The 21,756-nt window shown below is 36.7% G+C and overlaps 1 protein-coding gene across 6 annotated transcripts in view; it reads right to left on the bottom strand.

The window, feature by feature from the left end:
- The window catches only part of ATG10 (autophagy related 10), a 381,492-nt gene that overhangs the window by 133,079 nt on the left and 226,657 nt on the right, over window positions 1-21,756 (bottom strand). For 2 of the 6 annotated variants that reach the window (XM_058275548.1, XM_071208847.1), the window contains one exon: window positions 8,876-8,909. The exons of the other annotated variants lie outside the window; for them this stretch is intronic. In XM_058275548.1, the coding sequence (XP_058131531.1) occupies window positions 8,876-8,909 (34 nt within the window). The remainder of the gene's footprint in view (window positions 1-8,875; window positions 8,910-21,756) is intronic. 6 annotated transcript variants of the gene reach the window in all.

Here is a 21,756-nt window from a genome sequence, read left to right as displayed (position 1 = left end):
TGGAAAAGAATTGAAGACTTGCAGTAATTGGATGAGGACAGAAGACACAAATGCAGCTTTAAAAACAACAGGAGAAGGTCCTGGTGCCTTTGCTGGCCCATCCCCCAACCCCTCCGCAGTGCTTGTGCTCTCTTTGTGAGTCAGTGGTCCAATTCTGGAGGGAGCAGAGTAGCCATTATACACACTTGAGGGTACCTACATATCTGTGCCAATCTATTGGGTGGCATCATGAAAGACTGAACCAGAAAATTCACCTCTGGCTCATTTTCCCAGAACTTGCCCGGCAGGCAGAAGCAGTTTGCTGACAGCTAAATCAGTATAAGAAACAATTGAGTCAAAGCCACCTGGAGCAAAGGATAACCTGCTTTAAGCCATACTTCAGAGCACTGGGAAGGGGGAGAAAGTTTATTTTATAAGGTGAAGAGGCATTAAGATTCCTGTAAACAGGGGAATTCCACAGGCCAGGAGCAAACACAAACCCAGGACATATGTAGGTTGAGAAAAGATGAATATTACTTCACATTCACCTCAGGCTGATCTTCTTCACACGAGGGTTAAACTCTGAAGCACCAGCCAATGCAAAGCCAATTTGCAAAGACTGTGAAAGGTGTTTTTTGCCTTGTTTTTTAAAAAATTTTGTTAGTTCCTGGCACACAAGGAAATCTCTCTCATATCACAAACTTAAGGAATACATAGCTCAGGAGGTAAATTCCAGAGTTAACTTGTTAAAATATTAAAATGTACAGTTTTAAACAGAAGATTGTAAGATAAAGAAAGAAACAAGAGGGAGCAGATGTGGTTCAAGCAGTTGAGCTCCTTTATCTCACATGGGAGGTCTTGGGTTCAGGTTTGGTTCCTGGTGCTCCTGAAAAAAACAGAAACAAACAACAAGCAAAACAAATGAAAAAACCAACTTAGGGAAGCTGATGTGGCTCAGGATTGAGCACAGGCTTCCCACATATAAGGTCCCGGGTACAAGAGTACAATCCCTGGTACCTTAAAAAAAAAAAAAGATTTTCCACCTAAGGAATAAGATAAAAAATCCAGAAATCATCAGTGAAGAAGACCATATTTTGGACATACCGGACAAGGACTTTTAAAAACAATCTTCAATATGCTCAATAAGATAAAAATAAACAAAGAGAAAGAACTAAAGGATATTGGGAAAACAATGAATGAACAATATACAAATTTCACTAAAAAGGTAGAAATTTTAAAAAGGAACTAACAGAGATACTGGAGTTGAAGACCACGATAATGTAAATGAAAAATTACCTAGAGGATTTTAACAGCAAGTTGGAGCTAGCAGAATAAAGAATCTGTACTCAAAGACAAGACAAGTAATGAGCAGGAAGAAAAGAAAAAATAATGAGTAGAGCCTAATAGACCTGAAGGACACCAGCGAGCATGCCAATATATGCATTAAGAGAGTTGCAGAGGGAGAAGAAAGAGAGAAAGCAGCAGAAGGAATATTCAAAGAAATAATGACAGAAAACTTCCCAAATTTAATGAGCCATGAATATGCACATTTAAGCAGCCCAACACACCCGAAAATGTATAAACTCAGAAAGAAACATGTCCAGACACATCATAATCAAACTGTCCAAAGCCAAGGAGAAGGGGAAAGTTCTGAGAGCTGCAAGAGAAAAGCAACCTATTATTTGCAAAGGGATCACGGTAAGATTATGTGCCAATATCTCATCAGAAATTGCAGAGGCAAGAAGGCATTGGAATGAAATATTTAAAGTGATGGAAGAAAACAATTGCCTACCAATAATTTATATTCAGTGAAATTAAAATGAGAGAGAGATTAAGACTTTCACAGATAAACAAAACCTGAGGTAGTTTGTCACCACTAGACATGTCCTACAAGCAGTGCTAAAGGGAGTTATTCAGAGTGAAAGGAAAGGACACCAGAAGCAGATTGAAATGGCGCAAAGAAATAAAGACCTCCATTAAAAATAACCATATGAGTAATTATAAATGCCAGTACTAATGAATTGTATGGTTTGGTACATAAAACTATTTTTTACTTCTTACAAGTTTAAAAGGCATATGCACAAAAGAAAAGGCAAACCTATGACTTTGGACATACAATGTATAAAGAAACAATTTACAACAAGTACAAGAAAACATTGAGGAGTGGAGGAATATAGAAAGAGTATATGTATATGCTATTGAAGATAAATTGGCAACACAGGAAACATAATTCTCATAGATTTGGGATGCTAATTTTAGCCCCATGGTAACCACAAAGAAAATACATGAAAAAATACACAAAAAGAATCGAGAAGGGACTCAAAATGGTACACCACAAAAAATCAAATAAATATGAAAATAGACATTAATGGAAGAATGAGGGACAACAAAGGTATAAGACTTACAAAGACCAAATAGCAAAATAGTAGAAGAAAGTCCTGCATTAACAGTAGTTACTTTAAATGTAAAAGGATTAAATTCTCCAGGTAAAAGGCAGAGATTAGCAGAATGGATAAAAAACATGACCCAACTATATGCTGTATATAACAGATGCACCAAAAATTCAAAGACACAAGTAGGCAAAAATGAAAATATGGAAAAAATATACCACACAAATAGTAACCAAAACAGAGCTGAGGTACCTATACTAATATCAGATAAATAGACTTTAAATAAAAAACTGTCATGAGGAACAAAGAAGGTCACTATATACTGTTATAGAGATCAATTCAATAAGAAAACATAACAATTATAAATACATATACACCTCATGGCAGAGCCCCAAAATACATGAAGCAAATATTGACAGATTTGAAAGAAGAAATAGATGGGTCAACATCAATAGTAGGATAATGGACAGAACATCTAGACAGAAGATCAATAAAGAAGAGGAAGACCTGGATGATATTATAAGCTAACTAGAATGAGCAGACATATATAGAACACATCACCCAATACTGTGGAATACTCATTCCTTTTTAGTGCACGTGAATCTTTCTCCTGGATAGAACAGATGTTAATTCACAAAACAAGTCTCAATAGAAATACTGAAATCATACAATGTATCTTCCCTTATCACAGTGAATAAAGTTAGAAATCAAGAAGAGAGGGAGAACTGGAAAATTCACAAATACATGGAAATTAGACAATACACTCTTAAACAATCAATGCATCAAAAAAGAAATCACAAGGGAAATTAGGAAGTATCTTGATTCCAATGAAAACATAACTTGCCAAAACTTTGGGATGTAGCAAAGGCAATGCTGAGAGGGAAAGTTACAGTTCTAAATGCTTATATTACAGATTGAGTTCAACTATATGGACATTGATTTTACCAGTTATGCCTACAAAATGAAACCCTTTATATTCTTGAGACACTTGAAACCCCAGTGAGCTTCCATGATTGATAATGACATGCTGTGCCATAAGAGTGAGGCATTCTGACCCATGTGGAGAGGACATGGAAGCTTATGTTTGAGACCTTCTCAGACTTTGCCCTGAAGAAGTATTGGCTTCTTCTTATTCATATCCTTTTACAATAATAAAATTATAGTTATAAGTATAGTGATTACAGTGAGTTCTGTGAGTTGTTCTAGTGAATTATCAAAGCTATGTGGGGTAGTAAGAATCTCCAAATTTGTAGCCATTTCGTCAGAAGTCTGGGTGGCCTAGGCCCCTGAACTTGGGACTCATATCTGAAGTGCTATCTTATAGAGAATTTCCCTTAACCTGTAGTGTCTTGCCTAATTCTAGTTAGAGTTAGAGTTGAATTGAATTGAGTAACTGCAATATTTGTCAGAAGCTATTGGAAATTTGATTCTTTAAATACAGAGGGGAAAAAAGAAGATGAAGGAAGGAAGAAATAAAAGGGTAAGAAGAGAGAGAGCAATGAAGGAAGACAGACAAGGTATACTGTGATTAAAAGCATCAATAAAAAGTAACAGCTAGTTTAAGACTGAGCAAAATTACATGTTTAATGCTGCTATTCTCCAGTTATACTGTTGCTAAAGTCCATTCTCCAAAATATTGATAAGAAAGAAAGAAAGAAAGAAAGAAAGAAAGAAAGAAAGAAAGAAAGAAAGAAAGAAAGAAAGAAAGAAAGAAAGAAAGAAAGAAAGAAAGAAAGAAAGAAAGAAAGAAAGAAAGAAAGAAAGAAAGAAAGAAAGAAAGAAAGAAAGAAAGAAAGAAAGAAAAGAAAAGAAAAGAAAAGAAAAGAAAAGAAAAAAAGAAAAGAAAAGAAAAGAAAAGAAAAGAAAAGAAAAAAAGAAAAAGGAAGTAAAGAATATGTATGTAGAAGAAATATATAAAAATTGCCTGGGAAATCTGATAATTAATGATTATCAGTATTAAAAAGAGGATCACAACTAGTAAAAATAAATTATCCCTGCCTTCTCTAACCATCTTGTACTTATCAGTTGTATCTTACTTTTCAACCTCTGCCTAACCCATCCCTGTGCAAGAATGTCTCCCTTCACCATTAGAACACAACAATGTTTCCTCCTTTTTACACTTTGATATAAAGTTCTTCTTCTCTAGAAAAAATTCACTGACTAGCCACATCAGTCTGATGTTTGACTGAATCTCTTTAACAATGAACTTTTGCAATTATTACATCCATATCTTCCATTCTCTGCACACTGGTAGTCAGGGTTTCTAGTAAAGTTTTCAGATCTTTAAGTTCTTTTATTCACCTCGATTCCTGGAACCCTCTCTTTATCAGAGTTCATCATGATGACTAGTCTTAAGATTTTCATTTAAGACACTAGAACTTATACCTTCAAAAATCTCCACAGGAAAATAAAAATGAAGTTAAAGGTAAAGATTATAAAATCTGGATACTGATAAAGGTCTCGACTTTTTTAAAAACAGTGGTCTTCTGCTATGTAGGTAATAAACTGATCATATGCTAAAAGTCTCTATGGTGCTCAAGCCTGTGTTCCCATGATGCACCATATAGCAACTCCTTCCACATCTACTTCACACTATATGCAAATAGCTCATAATGGATCAACAGCCTAAATATAAGAGCTAAAACCATAGATTCTTAGAGAGAAACACAGGGGAAATTTTTCAGGACCTTGTATTAGGCAGTGAGTTCTTAGAATGAGCAACAAAAGAAAAAATAGATCAAATGAACTTTTGTGCATCAAAGAAAGTACAGCCAATCTACAGAAATGGGGGAAAACATTTGGAAACCATGTGTGGTGGATTGATTTGTGTACCCTGGTTTGGACATGTCCTTGATCTTGATCTGCATTCTGATGGGTATGGACCCATTGTAAATGTGTAATTGTAAATAAGATGTCTTTAAGATGGCACTTCAGTTAAGGTGTGGTCCAACTGAATCTGGTTGGGCTTTAATCCAAATTACTGGATTTCTTTTTAAGGAAAGCAAAAGTCAACCAGAAAGAGAAGACATGGGAAGCAGCCAGAAGCAGGAAGTCAACAAAACCCAGAAGAGAAAAGAGATACTATGTGTACTGCCACATCATGGAAAGACTGCTGCCCAGCCAAAAGATGCCAACCCCAGGTTGAGGCAAGCCTCTAGCCTCTGAAACTGTGAGTCAACAAATTACTATTGTTGAGCCAACACGCAGAATAGTATTTGTTTTAGCAGCTGAGAAGCTAAAAGATCATATGTGGTAGGTTGAAATATTCACCACCACCTCGCCCCCCCCCAAAACACATGTTCTTAATTTTAGTCCATTCCTGTGGGTATGAACCCACTGTAAATGGGACCTTTTGAATACGTTATTTTTAATTAAAGTGTAGCCCAAGTGAATGAACTTGGACCTTAATCTAATACTTGAGGCTTTATGAAGAGAAAATCATGTAGTGGAGGAGAATATAGAAGTCAACAACCATGGAAGAGAAAAGAGAGCATGTTGCCATGTGCATTTCCATAAGACAGAAAAGCCAAAGACCTAAGGATTGCTGGTAGCTAGCACCAGAATGCCACAGTCTTTAGGAAGAAACCATCATCTTGCTGAAACCTCAGTTTGGCCTTCTCCTAGATTCAACACCATAAGCTAATAAATTTCCATTCTTTATGCCAACCCATTGGATAGTATTTGTTTTAGTAGCTGGGAAACTAAGATATCATACACCTGATAAGATATTAATATCCAGAATATATAAAGAACCCCAACAACTTTGCCCTTCATATTCTAACTGGTAGAGATGAGGCAGAAGGTGCTCTGGGAGGAAATGATGCAAAAGCTAGAGATTTAATATAATCACAAACAATATCCTAGCAGTATTTTTTAGATATTGAGAGGCTGATTATAGAAAAATGCATGAGAACTAGATATAAAAAGCAATTACAAAAAAAAGAACAAAATTGGAGGACATGCATCACCTGATTTCCAGACCTACTATAAATCTACAGTAAGTAAGACAGTGTAAAATAGACATAATAATAGATGTATAGACCAGTGGAATAGAACAGAGTCAAAAAGAAATAGAACCAAATATAAAAACTGACTTGCAGTGATTTTCAACATATGCACCAAGGCAATTAATGGGGACTTTTTCTTCAACAAATGATGCAGGAATAACTGAATAGTATGGGGAACTGAAGGGAACATTTAGTTGACCTCACACTATATACACAAATTGACAAAAGGGTAATAGACATAAATGCAAAAGCTAAAATTATAAAATTCTTAAAATAAAACATGGGAGAAATTCTTTGTGACCTTACGGTAAACAAAGATTTCTTAGGACACAAAAAGCATGACCATACAAAAATAATTGACACACTGAGCTTTGCCAAAATTAAGTCTTTTGTTCTTCTAAGGACAAAGTTAAGTAAATGAAAGGCAAGTCACAGAATGGGAGAAAATTCACAATACATATATCTGATAATGGACCCATATCTGGAACATATAAAAAATCCCAACAACATAACAATAAAAAGACAAGAAATCCAAATTGAAAGTATGCTAAAGATCTGAACATACACTTCAAAAAGAAGATGTACAAATACACTGAAAAGATGTACAATATTACAATGATGCCATTAGAATGGTAAAAATTTAAAGCATTGATTATAAGTTTTGGCAAAGATGTGAAGCTGCTATAACTCTTATATACTGATGGTACAGCCATTTTGGAAAACTGGCAGATTCAATAAAAAGTTAAAAATGCACCTGCCATATTACCAATCCACTTCACTACTATTTATTTATCCCAGATGATGAAAACATGTGTCCACACAAGACTTGCACATGAACATTCATAGCAACTTTATTTACAATAGTCAGAAACTGAAAACAACCCAAATGTGCATCAACAGGTGAGTAGATAAACAAATTGTGTATTTATACAATGGAATACTACCAGCAATAAAAAGGAATGAACTGTTGATACATGCTGCAACATGGATGAACCTCAAATAATTATGCTGAGTGAAAGAAGCACAAACACAAAAGAATATATATTTATGATTATATTTATATAATATGCAAATTACTATAGTAACAAAAGCAGAACAATTTTTTTCCTGTGGTTGGGGGATGGCCTACAAAGAGATAAATCTTTGAGGGTAATGTAAATGTTCGGTATATTCATGGTAATGGTAGCTTCACAGTATATATAACTGTCATAATTCATCAAATTGTATATATTAAATGACTACAGTATATTAATCACTTAAAAAGTTATAGGCAAGGATGGAATGCAGAATGTGACAAGACAATTGTTTTGGAAATGAACGACTAAAGGCAAAATACACTATACATAGGTGCACTTTTCTCCAGTTGATAAAGTTGTTTCCCACAGGGCTACAGTTCTGATACTGATATACACGTATATGGAAATAAACAATTAAGTAAATGGATGGGGAATGGTAGGAGCTAGGTTTCTCAATGTTGGAGTAGGAGTTTACAGATAGGGAATGGGAGGAGGCTACAGTGAACAATATACTTATGCACTAGAGTGAAAGACATCAACATGAATTCACCTTTAACTTAATATGGATACAAATAGTTACACATATATGTATATATATAAATATTTATAGATATGTGTAGAAATGTGGGTTAGTATACACACATATATTTTCTTGCACTGTCAGCTGGGAGAGCAGAGAAACAATGACACACCAGTAGAAGAGAACATACCTAGCACCCAGATCTTGGTTTCTAATACCATTTTTCAATAAAAGGAATCAGAGGTCCTTGGAGAAATAGCTGTTTTAGGACTGGAGACATATAAGATGAATGTGGGGCATCTTTTAGTGCTAGAAAGTGAGGAAGTACTCAAAACAAAGCAAAAATTCCCACAGTTTTGGAAGTATGTCAAAGGGGTACAAGAGCCAACTGAAAGAACTACTAATAGTACAAAGCTGGAACAATTTGATCAACCAAAGAAATAATGTGGGATTAGATTATAACCCAAAGAATAAAATAAATATCCATGAATCTACACTAATATAAATAAGTTATTGAATAAATAAATAAAGGGGGGAAAGAGACAAATTTTCTGAGCAAGAAATCCAAATAATTTATGTAGATATGCTCCCATCAAGAAGGTGAAGCATAACATCTATTAAGTGCTACGTATACTGACTTCCTCCCAAAGAGTACAGTATTAAAGTGGGGGAAATAACTTTTCACTGGGAAACCTAACAAACATTGCCTCAGCTAGATGATCAAAATTAACATTGGCAGTAGTAAATCACACTGATATGATGTGACGAGAATGACACGACCTCTGTGGTTTTCCTTCCCCAAGCCCACAATGCCAATCTAACCATTAGAAAAACATCAGACAAATCCCAATTGAGGAACATTCTATAGAATGTCTGACCAGCACTGCTCCGAACTGCCAAGGTCATCAAAAACAAGGAAAATCTGAAAAACTACCATAGCCAAAAGAGCCTAAGAAGACATACCAATTCAGTATAATGTAGTATCCTGGGAGAGATCCTGGAAGAGAAAAATGGATATTAGGTAAAAGCTAAGGAAATCTGAATGAAGTATGACTTTAGATAATAATGATGTATCAATACTGGTTCATTAATTTTAACAAAGCTATCATACTAATATAAGATGCTATAAAAGAGGAAACTAGTGTGGAGTATATGAGAACATAAAAGAATATAAAAGATGTGTACCATCATCACAACTTTTCTGTAAACCTAAAACTATTATTTTTAAAAGTTTATTCTGGGCGGTGAACTTGGCCCAGTGGTTAATGCATCCGTCTACCACATGGGAGGTCCATGGTTCAAACCCCGGGCCTCCTTGACCCGTGTGCAGCTGGCCCATGCGCAGTGCTGATGCGTGCAAAGAGTGCCCTGCCACGCAGGGGTATCCCCCGCGTAGGGGAGCCCCACATGCAAGGAGTGCACCCCATAAGGAGAGCTGCCCAGCGCTAAAGGAATTGCAGCCTGCCCAGGAATGGTGCCGCTCACATGGAGAGCTGACACAACAAGATGACGCAACAAAAAGAAACACAGATTCCTGTGCCACTGACAACAGAAGTGGACAAAGAAGACGCAGCAAATAGACAGAGAGAGCAGACAACCGGGGTGGGGGAAGAAGGGGAGAGAAATAAATAAATAAATCTTCTTTAAAAAGTTTATTTTAAAAGGTCAAATATTAATGAGACATCTTTATTTAAAATAAATAATATTAATATTAGTGTGTACACTGAAAAATTTGGAGGAAAGATACCAAATTGTGAACAGGGGATATCTTTTTCACTTTTATGTTTATACTTTTGTAATGTTTGAAAATCCAGTACTAAGCACAAATTGCTTTTTTTTTAAATTTTGTTTTGTTTTGCTTTGTTTTTGTTTTTGTTTTTAGGAGGTACCAGGAACTGGACCCAGGACCTTCCATGTGGATAAGCAGATGCTCAGTTGCTTGAGCCACATCTGCTCCCACAAATTGCTTTTTAATCAAATATTTTTATGATAACAATTAGTAAGAATCAGATGCAAAAAATTAACAAACTAACTATCCCTTAAGAAAAATATCACATCCAATATTTCAAGCTTAGATCTTTCTAAATGCACTTGAAATTATAATCAGAAAAAACAGAAGATCTTTTTAATGTTTCATATTGAGAAATGGCATTTTGTTCTATCAAAGTTTCTAACATCTGATTTAGACCAATACATCAGAACACATATTGGGGAAATAGGAACTATGTGAGATTGCTCAATGCCCACCTCTAGAGCATAGAACCAGCAGATTTGAAGAGCAGTTTTGTACCTTATTCCTTTTTAAAACTGTTCTCTCCCTACACAAAGGAACAGTGCAATCAGTAACAGGGTAGGTGAAAATGATCCCAATTCCTAAAACCTCACTTTATACTGTTTTTAGATCTACCATAGCAAACTCCCCTATTTGGGGGAAGAAGGTGAGAGAGAGAGAAATTTTTAAAGGGGAATTTCAATCAGCTACTGTTTTGGGCACTCTTCTTTTTCCACCAAAACATGTTAAGAACCAACCCACTGTTGGCAGAGGAAACTAGACGGGACAGTGATAACAAGCTCATTCCAATATTTTGAGCCTTTTGTCTCCATCTGTTCTCTTCCCTCAGCATAAGAAAAACAGTCTCCCATCTTTAAAATCCACAAACAAATACACAAAAATAACTGCCCCAAGACCCTATTTTACCCACTGGCTACCACTGTAAAACTATCCTTTTGCTTACAAACTCCCAGAGAAAGTAATCTGTATCCAGTGTCTGGACTACCTCACCTCCTACTCAATGTGCAGGGCAATCTGACTTCCATTCACAGCCTGCAAAGAGAAAATGCTCTCACTTTGGTCATCTCCTTTTTAGGACACCTTCAAGTTGTCAACCTAAAGGCACTAGCCACTACCTCTGTGTCTATAACCACTCATTCTCTCATAACTTGCTTCTTGTGATATCTCTCCTCCAAGTCCTCATGCTATCCCTCTATCATTCCTTCTTCCTCACTGAGTGGGTTCTTCATCCTTTACCTGGATCAAAAGGGTAGGGTTCCACAGGGATCAGGTCCTGGCCCTTGTGATAGTTAAGTTCATGTGTCAACTTGGCCAGGTTATGGTGTCCAGTTGTTAGGTCAAGCAAGCACTGGCCTGATTATTACTATGAGTATATTTTATGAACTTGAATCATCAGTAAGTTGATTGCATCTATGGTTGATTTACTTCTACAATCTACGAGGATATTGCCCTCAACAATGGAGAGAAGTCTCATCCAATCTGTTCAAAGATTTGAAAGGAGAAGTAATGATGCCGGCAGTCAGAAAGGAGAATTTCCATCTCTACTTCAGGCAGCCAGCTTCTCCAGGAGAATTCACAAAGAAAAACCTTCCTTGGATTTCCCAGCTTGTGACCTGTCCTACAGAATTTGGACTTGAGCATCCCCACAGTTATGTGAGGTAATTCCTATAAAAATCTCATAATAATATTTACATATATCTCCTGTCAGTTGTTTCCCTAGAGAACCCTGACTAATATAATACCTCTTCTCACTTCATATACTCTTTAGATAATTTCACCCCAGTCCCACAGCTTCAACATCTACCTCAATGTTGGTGGTCTCACTTACCCCTCACTCACTTTCATGTCTCTGAAGACCACTATTTCAGTTTCTTATGCTGTTTCAAGCAAATACCATGAAAGGGGTTTGCTTAAACAATGGGAATTTATCATACAGTTTTAAGGCCAGGAAAATGTTTAATCCAAGGTGATGTTTTCTTCCTGAAGACTGGCTGCTGGTGATTCTTGGCTCCTCTGCTATATGGTGAGACACATGGTGGCATCTCCTGGTCTCTTCCTTCTGTTCTGGGCTCTGATGCAGCTTCTTGCTTCTTGTGGCTTTCTCTATCTCTGTCTCTGTCTCTTGCCTGTGTTCATGCCATTTAAAAAGCACTCCAGTAAGAGGACTGAGACCCATCCTGAATGAGGTGGGTCACACTTTAACTGATGTTGCCTCATCAAAGGTCCTACTTGCATTGGGTTTATACCCACGGGAATTGATTAAAATTAAGAACATGTTTTTCTGGGGTACATACAGCTCCAAACCACCACAAACGCTAACTCACCTGCATCACTCTGACAATCTCTGTGCTGACAGTCTCATACACATCCATGGCTCTGACTTTCTGTAATGATAGTCTCACTTGCCTCCAAGGATCTGACATCTATCCCTATGCTTTTGTTCTTATACAAAACTCACTTCCTTGTCCGTGACAGTCAGTACTGATGTTCTCATTCATTTCCATGCCTCTAAGGATTACCTCTCTGCCAAAGATCTAACATTTACAACTTTAGCTCAGACATCTTTTTGAGTATCAGACCAAAACTAACCTTCTTATCTTTGAAAGGAAAACTAATTGTCCTCCTGAATTCCCTACTTTGGCCAACAGCATGCACATAATACCCAGCTGTCATCACAAAGTTTCCCTAGTTCAGCCCTTGTTACCTCTTGCCTGGAATATTAAAATAGTTCCCTTACTAATGCCCCACCTCATGTTTCGACCACTTCCAATTTACTCTCCACACTCCCACCACAGTTCCCTTCCTGACACGTGATGATGCAATTACACAGACAAAATTCTATCCAATTTCCAAGCATGGCATTTCAGGCTCTTTGTTTGCCAGAGCCTCCCTGCCCACCTGTGTGCCTTCATCTGCCACCTCTCATCTATTAGCATCCTCTGCTCCCCTCTGCAGATATTTGTAGTTCTCCTGCTACCCCATAACTCCTCATGCCTTAATATATGCTTCACCCCTAACCCAAGATGAGCTCCCCTCAACTATCCACCTAGAAAGTGCTTATTCATTCTTTCTGTTCAGCTCAAATCCCACTTTTTCTAGGAAGCCTTTCAGTGATTTTCTGGCAATCTTAGATCCTGCTCCTTCTAGAAACATATTGTACTAGTATGTATCTTAATAATAACAATTATTTTACTGTATTTTCATTGTTGGTGAGTGTGTCCACTAGATTGCTTGAAGAAAGAAACAATGTCTTTTAGTCTTTGTAACTATAACACCTAATGCCCTTCTTGGTACATAAATGCTCAACAAATATCTGTTGAATTAATATCTGTAGTAATTCAGGGGCTTATTCCAACATTGAATAGTATTTTCTCACTGGATCATCCATTTCTAAGGTCTATGTATTCCAGAATACTCAGAGTAATACTATACACTAGAATTATTTTGAGTCAAAGAACTAAAACAAAAATAACTTGTTCTTTATGATATTTGAAGGCAATATAAAGTTTTTTAAAATAGGCTAAAATGGCAAGGCAAACAGTAATACCAGTACCACCTGGAAGGTAAGATGACAAGGGACTATCAATTAGGATCTTCCATATTATTACTGTATGTGTATATGCATATGAGTACAAATATAATTGCATCATTAATTAGAATGTTACATTATAAAAAATACACAATAATAATCCTCAAGACAGAAGAGGAAACTACCTGAGCAAAGGAAGAACATTCCTGAATCCCATACATAAATCTTATATACTTATTATTTTTTCCTCTTTTTTTTTGTCTAAAATGAGCTATATTTGTTTGCATTTTGCCCAGTTTAGCTTAATTATTTTTTTCATCTGTTCAGTCTTTCCTGGGGCTGTTGTGACTGATACTTTTAAAATGACAATTTAGTATCACCTCTTCATTTTTATGCCCTCTTCTTAACTAGCTTTATGACAGACTAAAAACAGATGTTACGTGTGAAACATGTTTCTGCTCAGTCCACAGGTATTTTAAGTAAGGATGCATCAAAGTTGAACCTATAAAAGCAATTTTACTATTATTAATATCTTAGTTAGTAATGATTGTGATCAAATCAAGTACATCAATTCAAGAAACTCTTTAGAACAATGATAGACTTCAATGACAAAAAATTAAAGTTACAAGTTTTAATTCCTACATCCTATTCTAATTTATATCTTCGTTGATGGCTTCAAATTCTGTTCTTAATAAAACAAATCCCAACTTTTAAATCATGATTTTGTATTGGTACTACTTTTACTTTCTATAAACATGCCAAAGTATTTTTAAACTGCTGCATATACTTTAAAAAGTCCAGGGAGTATCAGGGGAATAAAACAAGAATTAGATAACCTATTTTTTTCAAGGTGTGAAAACTTTTTATTTATCTGAGGATCTTTATCAGACGCTTCTCTGGGCCTAAACTAGAAAACCTGGGTTATTAAGTATGAGTTTTGACTAGCACCAATTATTGGTCCTAGGGTTGAATTTAGGTTCAAATTCATATTCAAATTGATAGTAGAACTACTACCTGCATCTACTCTTTACATGTATGTATATATTAGTCTTGTTGTTTATTAGGGCAGATATAGGTTTACAGAAAAATCATGAAGAAAGTGGTGAGTTCCTATATAATTCCCTAAATAACCTATTTTTTAACTCAACCATTTCTTTTCAGATTCATAAGTGGTTTAGGATTGGACTGGCCTCTTCAGGCTCTATCTCCAACTTGTTATAAACAACAATCTTCATAAATAATGCAAACTAACAAGCTTTCAAAAAATGTTAGTCTAATTTACAGCTTTGCAAAGGGCCCACTTTTTTATGTTTAACTGTGAGCAGACAAATTAGAAAATGTGTCAACAGGGCGTTCTTGCCCTATATCACCTTCTGAGTGGTTCCTGTTGGCAGAAGCACAAGACTGAAGCTATCTACATCCACCCTAGGTAGTCCTATAACCACCCCACCCCAAAAAAATACTGGTTGAAGAGTATCTCCTAACAACTTATGTCTACCTGGAACCTCTGAATGTGAATTCATGTGGAAATAGGGTTTTTGCAAAAATAATCAAGTTAAGATGCAGTCATGGATAAAATTGATACAGTAAGCGCCAATACAATGAATAATGTCCTTATAAGAAGAGAGAAATTTAGACACAGATATACAGGAAGAATGCCATATGACAACAAAGGTAAAGATTGTAGTGATGTAGCTACAAGCCAAGAAACACCAAGGATTGCCTACAAACATGAGGCAAGGAAGGATCCTCCCCTAGAGTTCAGAGGGAGCAAAGCCATACCTTGATTTTGCACTTCTGAAAGAATAAATTTCTGTTGTTTTAAGCCACAAATTTGGGTACTTTATTATGGTAGCCCTAGAAAATGAAGACATTCCCCTCTCCCCAAGTTACAATTCCTTTTATAGTTAACCTTTTAAGAACCTGTGACTTAACCTCTTAAGGAAGAAGGCTCTCAGATGACAAGGTGTCATATGGCTATGTTGGGCATTCTTCAAAGTTACTTTAAGTAGCTCTTCTTTCTCTTCTTGCCTTTTAAATATCTGTGTTCCCTAGAATTCTGTCTACTGCCATTTCCATGTCTCCCTTTACTTACCCTTTCTCATAGTCTCAAACATTTCTATGGTATCAGGTTCCAATTACATCCCAAATGTAAATGTCTAACCAAAAACACTTTTTTGAAATTTCCATTAGATTCATATCTCCAAATGATATCCCTGGCATCAGCATTCAAAATATTTATAAAACATAATCCATTATTTTTTGCCAAACATACTCATCCTCATGCATTTCATGTCTTAGTTAAAGGTTAAATTCACATATAATAAGGCCTGGTAGTTAATAAATATATTTTGATTGAATAACAACATTGTGTTAGAAGTTCTTGCTAGAAAACTTGGGCAAGAAAAGGAAATAAAAGTCATCCAAAAGGAAAGAAAGAAGTAAAACTTCACTCTTTGCAAATGACATAATCTTTTAAGAAAAACTCCTGAAAAATCTACAACAAAGCTACTAGAACTGATAAACAAGTTCAGTGATCAGATCATGATAAGATCAATGCACAAAAATCAATAGCATTTGGGTACACTAGTAATGAGTAACCTGAGGAGGAATTTTTTAAAAATGGCATTCATGATAGCAACCAAAAGAATCAAGTATCTAGGAATAAACTCAACTAAGGTTGGAAAGGACATATAAACAGAAAATTACTCAACAGCGCTAAAAGAAATCAAAGAAAACCTAAATAAATGGAAGAATAGTCCATGTTCATGGATTGAAAGACTAAATATCATTAAGATGTCAATTCTACTCAAATTGATTTACAGAATTGAAGACAATCCCAATAAAAATTCCAACAGCATTTTTTTACAGAAATGGAAAAGCCAATTATCAAATTTATTTGGAAGGAGAGGGGCCCTGGATAGCCAAAAACATCTTGAAAATGAAAAATGAAGTTGGAGTAATCATGCTACATGACTTTAAAGCATACCACAAAGCTACAGTGGTCAAAACTGCATGGTATTGGCATAAGGATAGGCATACTGACAAATGGAACCAAACTGAGAGTTCAAATATAGAACCATACATCTATGGACAACTGATATCCAACAAGGCTTCCATACCCACTCAACCAGGAAAGAATAGATTCTTCAACAAATGGTGCTGGGAGAACTGGATATATGTTTCCCAAAAAATGAAAGAGGAACCCTATGTCACACCCTATACAAAAATTAATTCAAAATGGATCAAAGACCTAATAAAAGAGCCAGCACCATAAAACTCCTTGGAGTTAATGTAGGGAAACATCTACAAGATCTACAAGATCCCACTATTAGGTATATACCCAGAAAAATTAAAAGTAGGGAGATGTATGCACACCAATGTTCATAGCAGCATTATTCACAATTGCCAAAAGCTGGAAGCAACCCAAAAGTCCATCAACAGATGAGTGGATAAACAAAATGTGCTATATATATGATGGAATATCATTCAGCTAATAAGAAGGAATGATGTACTGACACATGACAACATGGATGAACCTCGAGGACCTTATGTTGAGCAAATTTACACAAAAGGACAAAGGCTGCATGATCTCACTGATATGAACTAAGGATACTGAGCAGACTCACAGAGATCAAGTCTGGAAGATAGCTTACCAGGAGAGAACAGGAGTAGAGATTGGTGAGCCAATGCTTACTCTGGTCAGAATTTATTATAAGGTCGATGATAATGGTTTGGCAATGGATGGAGGCGATGGTGGCACAGTGATAATGAGTGTAATTAATGGCACTGAAGTGTGAGTGTGAATGGGGTTGAAAAGGGAAGGTATGGTCCATTGATGATGCTAGAAGGAAAACTAGAGGATAAAACAGGCAATTATACAACTCAGTAAACTATAGGGTGGCCAAAGACTGTGTTAAGAACACAAATATAAGAATGTTCATTCAGGATCTAGGACAAAGATACATCACCAGTACAGGGTGTCAACAGTGAGATGATACATGGGAAAAAATGTACCTACAGTATATTTCTACAGGATGTGAATATACTTGTGTTGTCATAGGTAAGTATTCTCAATAGATAGAGGCCCACAAGCAGCCAACAAAATATTAAAACTCCCATCCTGGGAAGTCCTAATACTTTCTCAAATAAAATGGCAAAAATCTCTGGACTATACACACAGTACATAATAAAAGAAAACAGGCCAATATGGGAAGCCCTCAATCTTAATGCTTGTACGTATGAATGTTATTCCTATAAAAATGAAACTGATCATAATTAAAATTAATGCCTAAAAGTTACCTCCTGAAAACCTCCTTGTTATTCAAAGTAGCTTCTCTCTAAGCCAAACTTAGCAAATAAACTCACTACCTTCCCCTCAATGTGGGACATCTCTCCTGGGGAATGAGTCTCTGTGGGACTAAGAGATTATTACCAAGTATGAATCAGCAATACATTTGGAGAAACACCTTATCAAAAGAGGAAAGCATTAAATAAGAGTTTTTACGGCTAAGAGACTCAAAGTGAATTGGGAGGTCATTCTGGAGGTCATCCTTATGCAGGTCCCAGGCAGATTTTACTAACTGCCACAGTAAATAAAGCCTCAAAAAAAAGTGCTCTGGAGGAATGAATGCACAACTATGTGATTTATACTAAATACCACTGATTGTACACTTTGGTGGATTGTATGCTTTATTAATTGATTTTTTAAAAAATAAAAGTGTTCCCTAGGGTTCTAAGGATGTCCAGACCCTACAAGCAAGGCACACAGCCTCATGAAATCAATACTCTCTATCTGGCCCTATTTGGGAATTTATGATCATCTAGTTCCCCGATATAACAGAGTTAGACTCATTTATAATTTCCCTAGTCATGATTGTTCTATCCCTTTTATGAGAACCTATAAATATCATGATACCCATTAATTATATGTGTCAGAGATTTAAATCTTTAGACTTGGAATATGCCAGTCCCAGCAGAGTTCCAGCCAACACCTACTCTCCAGTTCTTCGGACTTGCCCAGAACAACTGACAAAATGATGATGATGGACAGGTCCCATCTCAAGAAACAAGTAACATCTACAACTGAAGGCAAAAGACTCCCTTCCATCCCTCCCATAACATCTAAGCACCTCTGAATGTGAAGCAGTCAAAGCAGACATCGTCTCAAATTCCTCAAAACTGAGGAATGAACAAACATAAGGGGGAAAAGTAACCATAAACTAAAGTAGGTTTATTGTTATTGTAGTTATTGTTATGTGATAATGGAAGAACTTGTATCATTGATATAAAGACAGTGGTTACCAGAGGTTCTGAGAGAAGATACAGGGAAGAATAGGTGGAACATAGGGCATTTTTAGGGCATTAGAATTGCTCTGTATGACACTGCAATGATGGTTACATGAAATTATACATTTGTCAAAGCCTTAAAACTGTACAGTGCAAAGTGTAAACCATACGGTAAACTCCAGACCTTGGTTAGTAGCAATGCTTCAACATTGGTTCATCAATTGTAACAAATATACCAAACTAATGTAAGATGTTAATATAAGGGAAAATGTGTGGTTAGGTGGGTGAAGATCATATGGAAGTCCCCCATACTTTTTATCTAATTTTTCTTTAGTTTAAAACTTCTCTAAAAATAAAGTTTATTATTAAAAATATATATGTATATATATGTATTGAATTAATAAAACTAGTCAGTTGGTCAACAACTACTAATTAAGCATATTTTTTTAATAATCAGACACTGCACCACAAGCTAGGGAATGCATACATAAGGAAGAAAGACAAAAGTCTCTGCCCTCATGGAGTTCAGTCTTTTGGAGATATCCATTATATAAATGACAAGTGTAATGAATATTACAAAGGAAAAGTAATCCAACCAACCACTGAAAACATTGAAATACCTTCATTATTTTTCTTTTCCCCAACCTCAGCCTCCAGTTAAGTGACCAAATCTTACTGGTTCCATTTCTCATATTTTTCTGACTTACTCTTTCTTCTCCACCAATACTGTCTTACTCAATTCAAGGTTTCATTATCTCTTGCCTTTAACTAGTGTCCCTGACTGCAACTCTCCTCTTTATGGTCCTGTCATAACACTGTTATTTTTCTATAATGCAGACCTAATGATGTCATTATACTCCTGGAAACCATTTATGGGTGCCATCACCTAAAGCAATAATGTCCAAAATCCATGGTTCTCATGTTTTTCAGTCTTTCCAAACCTACTATGTACCTCTCAATCTCCAGCATCCTAGTTTTTCACCATGTCACACCTGCATTCCCTTACTTTCCTTTTCCAAATACCCTACCCCAGAAAAATAAAATTGGCTGAATGACGGGTCCTGATTGGAAGAAGATTCTGAAGGTCTAGCTAGGGAAGCTCCTCCTGTTTCAAGCTGCAAAAAGTCAAGGATAAGGGCTATTACCAAAAGCGATGCACTTTGAGAGTGCTAAGTCAGACTCAAAGTATTAGAGTCTTGGTTTGCTGAAGCTACCATAACAAAGTATCAAAAACAGTGTGACAGAAAACAACAGAAACCTATTGTCTTATAGTTCTGGAGTCCAGAAGTCTGAAATCAAGGTGTGAGCAAGGCCATGCTTCCTCTGAAGTCTGTAGTGAAGAATCTGTTCCATGCCTCTGCCTATAGCTTCAGGCTGTGTAGCTTGCCAGCAATCCATGGTGTTCTCCTCTGTCTGTCTGTCTATGTACAAATTTCCTTTTCTTATAAGACATTAATTATATTAGATTAAGGGTCCACCTCAATCCAGTTTGGTCTTCTTAACTAATAATATCTTCAAACACTCTATTTCCAAATAAGGCCACATTCCTAGGACCAGGGGTAAGGACTTGAACGTGTCTTTTTGGTGTAAACAATTCAACCCAAAACAGAACTCAAAAGCAGGCCAATCATCTAAAATGAACCAGATGTGGATCAGGATAAGTTGGACAGAAACAAAAGTTAAAGAATGACATATATGTCAAAGGCAGTCAATGGGGAAATTGAACTAGCAGCAATTTAAAAACTAAGCATAGGGAAGCGGATTTCTCCCAACAGATAGGGCATCCGTCTATCACATGGGAGGTCCAAGGTTCAAACCCAGGGCCTCCTTGACCCGTGTGGTGAACTGGCCCATGCACAGTGCTGATGCGCGCAAGGAGTGCCCTGCCACGCAGGGGTGTCCCCCACGTAGGGGAGCCCCACGCGCAAGGAGTGCACCCATAAGGAGAGCCGCCCAGTGTGAAAAAAATGCAGCTTGCCCAGGAATGGTGCCACACACACGGAGAGCTGATGCAGCAAGATGACGGAACAAAACGAGACACAGATTCCGGGAGCCGCTGACAAGAATACAAGTGGACACAAGAAGAACACAGTGAATGGACACAGAGAGCAGATAACTGGGGGTGGGGTAGGGAAGGGGAGAGAAATAAATAAAAAATAAATCTTTAAAATAAATAAATAAAAAATAAAAAATAAGTACGGATGGTTTCTATGGGCATTCTTTAAATCTGGTTATAACAGTTGCTAGTATTAATATAATAGGAGCTCTAATAATATCTAGTGAAAACCGTAACTACTCCCACTCTATTCCACCTCCTAGAATCTAATCCTTTTTTCTATAATCCCCTTGCAGTCTTGCATATGCCTCCACTATAGCAACTATCATACTCAATCACAATGATTTACCTACATGTCTGTTTACACAGCTGAAATGTGAGCAGAATGAAGATAGGAGCTATGTCTTTTTCATCCTTTCATCCTCAGTTGGAGCACACAGTAAATTTGTTGAATAATGAATGCATGAATGTAGTGAATGAATGAATGAACAAATGAGTATACTGGTTCTATCTTAATAGTACTAATAACACAAATATTAGCAATCTTGGAAGCCTTTTTTGTTTGTTTGTTTTGTTTGTAGTTTTTTTGAGGTACCAGGGCCGGGGATCGAAACCGGGACCTCACATGTGGGATCCCGGCGCTCAATCACTGAGCCACGTCCACATCCCTGAGTTGGTTTTTTCATTTGTTTGCTTGTTGTTTGTTTATGTTTTTAGGAGGCACAGGGGACCGAACCCAGGACCTCCCATGTGAGAGGCAGGCACTCAATCGCTTGAGCTGCATCTGCTCCCCAGCTTGTTGCTTTTGACTGTAGAATTTAGAAGATGGCACAATAATTTGAATATAGGGTGAGGGTTTTAATACTTTTTCTTGGCTTTGACTCAAGAATCCACAAGTGGGGCCCAGAAAGAAACATTCAAATAGTCCCTTAAAGGTGGAAATAGAATATAATTTGAAAATAAGGGAAGCGGATGTGGCTCAAGAGATTGGGCTCCCATCTACCATGTGGAAGGTCCAGGGTTCAGTTCCTTGGGCCTCCTGGTGAAGGCAAGTTGGCTTGCGTGGCAAGCTGGCCTGCGCAGATGCTGGCCCATGTGGACAGCTGGCGCAATGAGATGATACAACAAAAAGAGACATAGAGGAGAGACCATAAGAGAAGCAGCAGACAAGGGAGCTG

This window comes from Dasypus novemcinctus, chromosome 2, assembly GCF_030445035.2.
Source record: "Dasypus novemcinctus isolate mDasNov1 chromosome 2, mDasNov1.1.hap2, whole genome shotgun sequence".
NCBI lineage: Eukaryota > Metazoa > Chordata > Mammalia > Cingulata > Dasypodidae > Dasypus > Dasypus novemcinctus.
The sequence above is the reverse complement of the archived record's forward strand: the minus strand, read 5'-3'. Positions and strand labels throughout refer to the sequence as shown.